Source organism: Pinus tabuliformis, chromosome 4_1 (genome assembly GCF_031772625.1).
Source record: "Pinus tabuliformis cultivar Carrire ecotype Pingquan chromosome 4_1, CPIR1, whole genome shotgun sequence".
Classification (NCBI taxonomy): domain Eukaryota; kingdom Viridiplantae; phylum Streptophyta; class Pinopsida; order Pinales; family Pinaceae; genus Pinus; species Pinus tabuliformis.
In genome coordinates, this window is record NC_142303.1 from 985,240,394 (window position 1) to 985,251,554 (window position 11,161).

The 11,161-nt window shown below is 36.1% G+C and overlaps 1 protein-coding gene across 2 annotated transcripts in view; it reads left to right on the forward strand.

Annotated features, from left to right (window-relative positions):
* Positions 1-10,123, forward strand: part of LOC149179437 (uncharacterized) — a 63,790-nt gene extending 53,667 nt beyond the window's left edge. For both annotated transcript variants that reach the window (XM_089420660.1, XM_089420661.1), the window contains 4 exons: positions 8,089-8,425; positions 8,708-8,816; positions 9,069-9,260; positions 9,447-10,123. In XM_089420660.1, coding sequence (XP_089276786.1) covers positions 8,089-8,425; positions 8,708-8,816; positions 9,069-9,260; positions 9,447-9,656 — 848 coding nt within the window. In that variant the 3' untranslated portion in view covers positions 9,657-10,123. The remainder of the gene's footprint in view (positions 1-8,088; positions 8,426-8,707; positions 8,817-9,068; positions 9,261-9,446) is intronic.
* The last annotated feature ends 1,038 nt before the right edge of the window (positions 10,124-11,161 follow it).

Genomic DNA, 11,161 nt, shown 5'->3' on the forward strand with positions numbered 1-11,161 from the left:
ATGAATGTATTGAGTTGAGAGGGTCCTCAACAAGTGAATGTTGGAGGGATTTTAGGGGCAAAAAATATTTATTAATTATTAACTATTCAATGACCACAACCAATTTTGAATGCCATGCCACAACCCATATGGTTTTAGCCCACTAACTGGGGTTACTAACTTCAAACATGAATATCTCTCAAACCGTGAAAAATTACTTGGTGTGCCATATAACAACGGAAACATCTCGACGAGTAGAATCCATCTAGAAGATCCTTGACTCAAAATAGAGTAAGTTGTCAAGTCAAAATGCCCTTGCAAGATCGGGGTAGCCCCTGGTGTTGCTTGGGTTGACATCAATGACAACCATTGATCAACATTGACTGTGTATAAGGGTCAACAATTAGGGCTCTTTAGAACAACGGATTAGACCTTCACACCCTGCTGGTTAAGGCCTCCCCCTTTGCGTCTTAGCTCATCCTTAGGACTGTGGCTAGGGTAACATATGACAATAGTTAGGGCTCTCCTTAGGACAATGTAATGTCTCCTTATGCTGTAGATAAACCCCTTATTGAATGCGTCCTAGGTTACATAAACATCTCTCCTTTCTGCATTATAGAAGCCCTCTTTGGACAACGAAGGAGCCTCCCTAAGTCTCCTTCATGACTGCGGTTAGTGCATGTTTCCTTGACAACGTTTAGACTTCTTTTGGATAGCGTTGAGTGGCATGTAGAAACTCCCTCCTTGCTGCTAGGAGACCCTTATCTTGGCTGCATATAAGACATCGTAGAGCTTTCTCCTTTTGACTGTAAGTAGGGTTAGGGCATCTCCTCTTAGGGCAGCGTATAGACTTTCTTTAGATGTCTAGAGTTAGGGCAAACCCTCTAGGGTAGCGTATTCTCTTAGTGACTCCTCCTTCCACCAAAACCCAAAGACAAGTGGGAGGAAGAAATCACAAGAAGAGTGTGTGTCCAAATGAGTAGCAAGCCACCTCTTTTTATACTAAAATGTTGAACACAAGAGGGGGCAATTTGGTTGCTGGCCGACCTTGACGAACTGTCCCATAACACAATTAAATTCATATCTCCATGAATACATGTCAGAGTTGGATGATCTTTAGATCAATCCTACACCTCTCGACGAGAGGAATCCAAGGAAAATATCAGCTACCATGAATAAGAAGACCCACATGGAGTTTGGCCCTAGTTGCTAATTTTAACAGGATCTCATCAAGGGGTTGACTCAAATGATTAAGGATATGCAACGCAACCAAGTTCAACTCATTAAGACAATGGAGGTAAATCATGCACAAGAAGTAAAGTCCATGGAAGTCAATCATTCTAATCAGATGATTTCTATTCAAAACAGGTTGCTCGCCATGGAAGAAAAACAAGTGCAATTAATCAACGCCATGGAAACAAATCATGCCAAGGAAACAAGTGTTATGAAGGCTAATCTAGTCACTTTTCATAATAGGTTGGATGAAATGGAAAGATTACAGGTACACAAATTCCAACTTAGGTTAAATGACGAATGGGAAAAGAACAAAGAAACAAATCATAAACCTCCTGATCCACTGAAGCAATCTTCATCTCATTATGAGGAGGTCATTTACTCCATTGAAAAATGGCTAATTGATGGAGACTTGGATAACAAGGAAACTGAGGAGAATCAGGTTTATACTTATGAGATTGATACATCACCCATGTCAGAGCATAAGTAGAAAAGACAAAGGCAAGTCAAAGAAGTATTGGATACTTTGAATTTTCCATCAGAGCATCTTCAAACTCAGACATAAAGGTCTACTTTGATCACCTCAACATCAACATTACAATCTATTAAGAAGAAAATAAAAAAGTGGGAAGGATTTGGTAAATCTGATGGCCATGTACAACACAGTGTTGGGATTGATCAAAGTCCTCAAGTATTCAGGATTGGATAGGGCACATCAGAAAAGCAGCCCTTGGATATGCTTGAAAGTAAGCAGGTTCTCAGCATGAACTTCATTAAGGACATTTGATGCTATGGGGCATTTTTTGTATCATATTTCTAACCTTATCCCTTGTCATTTTTGTTTAATTAGTTTTATTTAAAGAATAAATTATCATTTATGCTCTTAGAATAAATTTCCACTTCTTCATTTCTGTACTTGATTTCATTTGATGATATTTGGAATGGATACTGTTGATATAGGTCTTTTGTCGATGGATGCAAATTCCAGGTTCTTGCACACTATCACGTTGTATCTAGCATGCATCCCCATATGGAGCTAAATGTTGACCACTGGAGTGGCACCTGATGATTATATGAAGACTCCATGTCCAAGGATGATCTAGAGGACACTTGTACCATCATATATCATCAGTCAACAAAGTTTTCTAAACTCTACTGCTATTTGCTCATCATCTTTCTTGTACCCAGATTCCACACCCTGCAGGGAATTGTAATAAGTGATACTAGTAATAATGAGTTTTGAGTATGTAACAGGGCCACAGGCTTAGGATGTTGGAACTCAATCAACAAACGAGTACACCTTGGAGTGCTTTTTTATCTGGTTAATTATCCCTTCTTTTTCAGAGGTAGATAATTTTCTGGGTTTTTTCACTCACTTTTTACCCCAAAGCCGGGGTGATGGTTTGAAGGTTGAACACCTAACACATCTTAGTGTCTAGAGCCTATGTATATTACCATACTAGATCATACAAAAAAGTTCGTGGAATTTGGTTAGGTCTAGGTAGTCATTTTTTAAATTTTTAGATTTTCCGCACTGCGGAAATTGCTAATAAAACTGTATTTGTAATGTAATAAGTGATGTATCGATAAGTTGTATGGGGTATGAGTAATGAAATTTACACCTCTCACCCTCAAATTTATAATATGACACACTTTGAGGGGTTAAAAATGTGTTTTGAATCCTCAAAACCCACTTTTCCTAAGTTTAGTGGGAAATTTGGCAATTAATTAAGCCATAAATTAAATAAATGGAGAAAAATAAATACACACATGCTAAATGTTGTGGAAATGAGGTGGAAAATTATGGGGGAGTTAAAAGTGAAGTCCCAAGGTGATGTGGACTCCTAAAATAAAAGAAAGGACATGTGTTCAAATAAAATTGAATTTTTAGCATTAAATGAGAACGCCGCTTACTTGAAAATTCGAATTTGTGAAGCTAATGCACATTTGGGAGGATTTGGGAGAATATTTGGTGGAGATTTTTGTGGGAAATTGTCCTCGCATGGGTTACCACCCATATACACTTGTCATTCTATCATAAAATTTGAATTTGACACATAAGGGAAGAAGAAAATGATGTCCACTTGCCAAAATTCGATTTTTACACTTGGCATTGGAGCTACATTCAACAAATTCTAATTTCTCTTTGGGATTGTCACCTCATGCCACTTTTTTAATCACTTCTACATTGGGATTGACTCCCATAGTTCTATATAATAGAGCCTTGAGCTCTCATTTGTATCATATTGTTACTAGCTATTGTGCTTGCGGAAGCGCTGGTGCCTTGTACACTTTCAAAAATATCAATAAAGACTTTGGGGTTTCATTCATGAGGTGTTCCTCCTTTGGGAGTGTGATGAATTGTTGATCATTGGTATAATTCTTTTTACTCGTGCTTTGATCTAATTTGTTTCCATATGCTCTTGTAGATTTGTTAATGTATAGCTATTTTGCATTGACATTTGATTTAGAAGTATGCTCTAGGTATAAAATGCTCTAGTTGGTTTTAAATAAATCTCTAGAGTTTCTTATCATTGTTTATTGCTAAATCTATATGGAACTAATTCTTGATTGAAGTTTTGTAGAGGGAACATCTTGTTGGGATCACAAAATCAAGCGTGAGGGGAAGTCTTTGGAGAGACCAACCCACTCTTGATACATTCTTAAAGGAGTTCTCATTTGTTCTTTGAGCCTTCATAGTCTTATCTTACAAAGTGGTTTTGTAGGGGTTTTGGCACATAGCTTGTACACAAGCCAAACACTTCTAAATTTCAATCTCTTTTAAAAAACATTGTACTTCATTTCTTTCATTTGCTTGAAGATGGCTAAGCAAAGACGAGAGTTTACTCTCACTCTTTAGCTTAGCCTTTTGTAAATTATAATTGTACATATACATTTTATCTTGTTGATTTTTCACTAATACTTAACTTATTTTGCAATGATTGTTTGGATTGTTTGCTAACTCTTGTGTGGCAGATATTGAAGAGCTATCTCCCACAACATCTAACAAGTGTTTGCAGGACCTTTGGCAAGTGTTGGGAGTTCGATTTCCAAGGATGTCGTGAGCCCTTTTGAGGTTTATTTTGACCAAATTGAGTGCACTGGAGGGCTGCCCATTTTCCTCTCTGAGCCGTGGGCATTTGGAGGAAACTTTCACCTTGTTTCCCTTGCATAAGTTTTGTGAAATCTTGTCATTACTTTCTCAAGAAAGGAGGTCTAGTGTCCAAGTTTCAAGAAATTATTGTGAAGACTCTCCTTGAAGTTTAGTTGAGGACTTTGAAGGGCTCTCTTCTCATTGTAATATTAATAAAAGATCTAATTTGTTTGTGGGAGCTTTGGGATTTTCCCATGGTATCCTATCTCCCCATTTAGAGGGAGGCTTCTTTTGGGTGGATTGACATTTGCATGGTATAAGCTTTCATAATTCATTAACTTACATGCATGCTTTTATTGGGAATTAACAAAACCTCACTATCCCATTTCATTAAGTTAAAGTTTGTTACAATTTCATTTAAGCTTTGCATTTTCTATCTCATTGTTGTTTGAAGCTACAAGCTTACACTTTATTTTGGGCAATTCATCTTTTACATGCAAGCATTTTATATTCTTAACAAACTTTGATTCGTTTCCATTTACCTTGGTAAATAGTTTCATGAGCACTTGAATACATGCTTCATTTTTATGCTACATTGTTATCTTGAATATTGGAGAAATTTATTGTCATTGTCTATTTGTAACAAATTTTACTTTCAAGAAAATTAGTTGTATCATTTTAATTCATGATTAGACGCATGCAACACTTGTAAGCTAATTTTATTCCTCCAAATGAAGTTATAATTGCAACTTATGTTGAACACTATTTCATTTTAAAGCATTGCAAATCAATCTCTTTGAAGAATTTGCATGTAGCATTCATTTGCATTTCATCTAGGCATTTTAGTATAGGAAGGCCCCAAGTCTCATTAAAATTTCACTTCCAACATAAGTTAGTTGAAGTAGACATCTTAGGGATTCTCTACTCCTCTATTGACTCCTCACTGTGAGATCCAAATCTTTGGGCGGGGGTGAGGTCTGAGGATTGAAGAGTTAAATTGTAATCTTGTTGTAGAAATAATTAATAAAATTAACCAAGAGCACTTTCCATTACATTTACTTTACTTGTCTCTTGATGGTTTGAGTTTTCATATGCAAAGTCTATTCCAAAAGCAAGTATTGTAATCCTTTCAAACAAGTGCTTTATTTTCATGCTTCAAGTCTAATTGCATATTGATGTCTTGGTTTAGCACTCATTTCTTTTAAATTTCCAAGTTAATTATTAATTCTTGGGTTTTGACAAATATGTTTCACATGTTTTGATTTATAAAGTTGATTACCTCAAAAACATTTTGTATCTTACATATCTTGTGCTAACAATTTTTGTTTACATTTTAAGGTTATTTTGCTTTATCTTTTGAGAGCATTGCATTTTACTTTGAGCAAATATATCTTTAAATTGTTGAGCGAATTCCTTATAAGGCACCGGTTTTATGGTTTTTGTCATATTAGTGATTGGCATTGTTATTTCAAGTTCATTTAATATTTGCTCATAAATCCTTAAAAGTAATCCATTTTCACTAAAACACTCTCCTAGAAACGCACATCTTTTAACTTAACTTTCATTAGGGACCACCCCCTTAGCGAACCTAGGAGATAGCTCAAATGGAGAGAGTCGGGATTAGTGTGACAACCCCTTCTCTGAGTTCCCTGCCACCAACCACACCTTGTGAGGTTGAAGACTTTTCTCACTAACTTGTAGGTAGGTGTAGGTGGCAGGGTCAAAATAGTAATTGCCTAGCATGGATAAGAATTGTAACATTTGTGCTTATAAATCAAATATACCAAAAAATAAAATTTGTAATGTAAAAGGAAAATGTAAAAAGTTAATACCAAGCATTAATTAATACGAACCAATATAGTTTGACTTGGCTGAGACTCATGAGTCTTGTCAATTTTTAGCTGCGCTGAGTACTTGCCTTATTCTCAGCTTGAATCTTGTGACTCAACAAGACTTGGCCAAGACTCATTAGCCTCACCCAGATAATATTTTGATTTATTTTTTTGGATTTGCTGAATCTTTCCCAAATCTTTGCCAATCTTTTCCACGTCACTGAGTCTTTCCATGTCCTAGGCCAACCAAGTCTTTGCCGAGTCCAAATGTGATAACTTTGATACACACATGCACACTCACACTGGCATAGATCCATCTTAACTTGGGATTTTTGAAGAACCAAGAATTTTGCATTTCAAGTTCTTTTGATCCCTCTTGGTGCTCATTAGATCTGTAGTTAAGATGGATCTATGCTTATAGCTAGTCCTAAATCACAAGTAATATCCTTGCTCTTGGAACTACACATCAATGAGGCCAAGGGAATTTCTTGACTGGAGAATATAAACTTGGACGTCTAGAGTACTAAGTCACATTTATTATTGAATCTATGAAGGGGTAAGCTTTTTCATTGAAATCGTTAAGTGTTAGGAGATCTTAACTGCTCTAATTGAGTGAGAATATTCGAGTTTTGACTGGAATCTTGGTCTAGCTTCACCATGGAAACATTTTTTATTCAGTTTGATCTAATGTTGCTCCAAATTCACCATTTACCTTCCAAGACAGGGAGTTTACGCTGCTGGAATTCCAGTGAAAAGTGAATTCCTTAACATGATAATTACTTGTGAGCATTATTATGATTCTTCTTAGTTTATTAATCTTCTTCTTCATCAAGCAATTACCATTAAAATGCAAGAAAATAAAACAAGAGACAAATGACACCAGAGATTAGGCTCCAAGCCAGTGCAAAACCCCATCAAGGGGGAAAACCCACCAATCCCTTCCTTGTAGAATCAAGAGAAATCCAAGTCATATAACCACTGTCCCAAGTGCCAAGTCATCCCTTCAACCAGACAGCATCTGCTTTCATATTGTCCTTCATAGGTTTGTCCATGGGTCTGTCCATAGAGTCCTTCATAGGTCATCATAGAGCCTACATCAAAGAGTTTGTATGCCATCACAGAGATGGGTCTGTCCATAGAGTCCTTTCATAGGTCATCATAGAGCTACATCACAGAGATGGGTCTGTCCCTAGAGTCCTTCATAGGTCATCATAGAGCTACATCACCGAGTTTGTATGCCATCACAGAGATAGGTCTGCAAGTGCTTGCATGTCATTACAGGGATCCACCACAGGAGCTCGCTTTCCATCATAGAGAATCATCACAGAAGCTCGCATTCCACTTCAGAAAAACATCACAGAAGCTCGCATTTCCTCACAAAAAACCACCATAGAAGATCGTATTCTATCACAGACAACCACCACAGAAGATGTCCAAACTTGTTCACAAATGGAGGAGCACACTAGCCAATATATAGTGTTTCTCACACGACCAAAGAGGTGCCTCTTCATCAGAGCCGACCTGTTCAACTGGGAGGGCCGACTTGGCTGCTTGGACATATTACAAGAAAATTTTAAATTTCTTTTTCTTTTACAAGTCCAAATGGGACATATTACAATTTGATTTTCTTTTATTAAATAAATTTTCTTCTTCACTTAGTTATGAAGACCAAACCTAGTTACAATTTCCAAGGAATTTCATCATGGAATAGCACGATAGGAGTCTGGCCCTATTGTGTTGGACTTGGGGACTGGAGTAATGATAACATGATAAAATTCTATCAAACATTTGACTTATTAAACAGCTTTGGGTTTGACCTTCTTTTCTTACGTATATACTTGTGTGATATTCTTTCCTCTCTACTGCAACTTTGTTTTTTTTTTGGGTCTTTGGAACAAAATGAAAATTTAATATATCATTAAACTGATCGTGTTCTTGTTCTTTCCATAGTTCTTCAGAGGACTTCTTCCATGGTGAAAGTTGAGAAAGATAAAAATGCTGCAGAAAATGATTGTACTATTAGAGTGAAACAGGAGATATCACTAGTGCAGCAGTCTAAGAGCTCAGGTATGTTTCGAGTTGGGACATCAGGTTATATTTATAAGCATTGGAAAGGTGTAGTTTATCCAGAAGGGATGCCGCAAAAGAAATGGTTTGAACATTATACACAGATATTTGACACAGTGGAGATCAACAATACATTTTATCGTCTCCCTTCTCATGAAGTATTTGAATCTTGGCGGGATCAGGCTCCAGAAGGCTTCTGCTATGCATTGAAGTTTAGCAGGTCTTTTCAATTTGTCTGGACAAATCTGTTTTTTCTTTGTTTGAAATTGGCTGAAAATGCTCTTAAACAAACACAACATTTTAAGAAAACAATGGCTGTTTGAGCCCTTTTTTAAATTATTCAATTTCATTCTGTGAGGTTATAGTTGTTTGGATTTTAGGAGTACATATCTGATCTGTCTGATGATCATGTAGCCGCAGTTTACTTTTAGGTAGTTCGAAGATCCTTATCACAGAAATAATAAATTTTCGAGCCCTTCTATACATTGGATTTGAACTTCAGGTTTGGGACACACCTAAAGCGCCTGAAGGACCCCGATCAACCAATTTCTCTCTTCATTGATCGTTCTGCGAGATTAGGGAAACATCTCATTGGACCAATCCTTGTGCAGGTTCTATAATTCTCTACAATGCTGTTGCTGAAAAAGCATGTTTTTTCAATTTCAATCCAACATGATTGTTTTCTAGTTTCAATTTCTGGCCAGGAATAATGTCTTCCTTTATGCTATTCACAAATGATCAATAAAATCTTTCCTAATTATGAAAGCGATCAAAATCCTGCTCAAAGATGCAGAATAATTCTTGACATGATGATGGCTCTTGTCAAGTCGATGTGTCTATTAACTTATTACTAGTTGTTTCAGCTTCCTCCCAAGTTTGATGTGAATGTGGAGCGCCTGGGAGATTTTTTGCAATCTGCCCCAAAAGAATATCGTTGGGTTGTTGAATTCAGAGATAGAAGATGGTTCTGTGAGGATGTTTATGCATTACTTCGAGCTTATAATGCTTCACTTTGTATACATGATCATGAAGATATCTCATGCGTACATCCACAGGTCCAGATAACAGTTATTACTTGGCATTCATTTTATAGAGGTTAATGTTAAAACAATGTTGCTTAGAGAAATCGAGTCCTGATTGCAGGCTGCATCTGCTTTGGTTATCATAGGATAAATACTGTTATTTTTGTTAGGTGACATTCTTTATCAGATTTGTAACATGAACGATTTAATGGAAGTCAGGTTGTGACTGCGGATTGGATCTATCTACGTTTTCATGGAAAAAATTACCAGCACTGCTACAATACTGAGCAGCTTCAGGAACATGCGTCATGGATCCAGAAGCAGCTTGCTCAAGGACTGGATGTGTTTGCATACTTTAACAATGACTATTGTGGTTATGCAGTCTCTAATGCAGTGGAGCTACGTGAACTTGTTACTGGGATGAAATGATGTAGTGAACTGCTCTCTTTTGAACTTCTATTTCATAAAAGCTCCATGTGCAAGTCGGATTGGGCCAAAGGAGAATGGAAGACATTGGTTGCGTTTAAAAGAGTACTAATTTTCTTCTAGCAGAGTATGTTCCTATGATCTTTGAGAAGCTATTAAGGTGAGCAGGTCTCTGATTCCAGGTTGATATGCTATATGGATTACCGGTGTTTTATCAAAGTGAGGAATTTCTGCAAAACTTTTGAAGGCTATGCATATCTGATTTCAAGATAGTAACAATGTTACAGAATATTTTGGTGGACATATTTTGCTGTGAAATTTCTGGTGGCTTCAGAAGCGTGTTCCAAGAATGGATGGGCGATAAATGTAGTTTTGGAGAACCACTTCAATAATATATCCAATAACAATGTTATCTAGAAGCAGTGTAATTGTTGTAAGAAATAATTAATTATAACATAACAAATTTTCCATCTCAGGTAGGGTCAGATCTTTCTAAATTGGTCCCCGAATGTCTAATTTGAGCTGGGGTTGGTCGTGAAAGGTCTTATACAAGTATAGAAGGAAATACAAAATTTTAAACAAGGAAATAACTTTGTTTGGTCTTGCAAGGTCTTACCTGAATATAGAATGGAATAGAGAAATATTAAACGAGTGAGTAATGTTGGATAAAGCATGTTTTTCTGTTCTTTCTTCACACGATCCAGTAGGAAGACAATGAAATATAATACCAACTGCTAAAGACAAGGAAGTTTGAGTAGAATTTAAAAGGTGTTACCTGAGTATAGAAGTATGAGTTGCCATTCTCTATTCTCATGATTCAATAAGAAATCACTGAAATAATAAAAGGAAATACTAAAGACAAGGAAATTTAAATACAAATATAATAACAAGGGCTATCTCTTTAGCAATTACAAGTAGATTTTGAACATTGAACAATGTCATCATTCTAGAGAGGCAATTAAAGTCCATAGTCATGAAACTTGGATATTGAAATATAATACAATAGTATTTTCCAAAGTAATCAATAACATTGAACATAAAAATTAGTTGGCGTAAGTTTCAACACAAATACTACCTATTTCAATATGTTTTATTAACCTCAAGTAGGTAGGTGTTATCGTATGTTGCATTTTTTTGGTACATTAAATAACTTCTATGTTGCAAGATAATGGGAAAATATTCTATAGTGTATTGGTGGAACAATCATCTTGCTATGTTACTAGTAAATTATTGATGAGTCAAGGACAAAACTAGTAAATTTGCTAACTATTTTCTAATGATAGATACATAGTGCTCTAACGTTTTTCTTGATTTTTTTGATGCTTTTACTTTGTGGAAGATTATTGATAGATTGCATTATAGAGAATTATGGATTGATTGCATTGTCCATAAATGAAGTTCTTCAAGGAGATGGTGCTAATGAAATCTATATCAAGGGAAATTAAGCTCTGAAGCTATGAGACAAACAAAATGCATTACCAATATTTGTATTCTTCAACTTACAATGA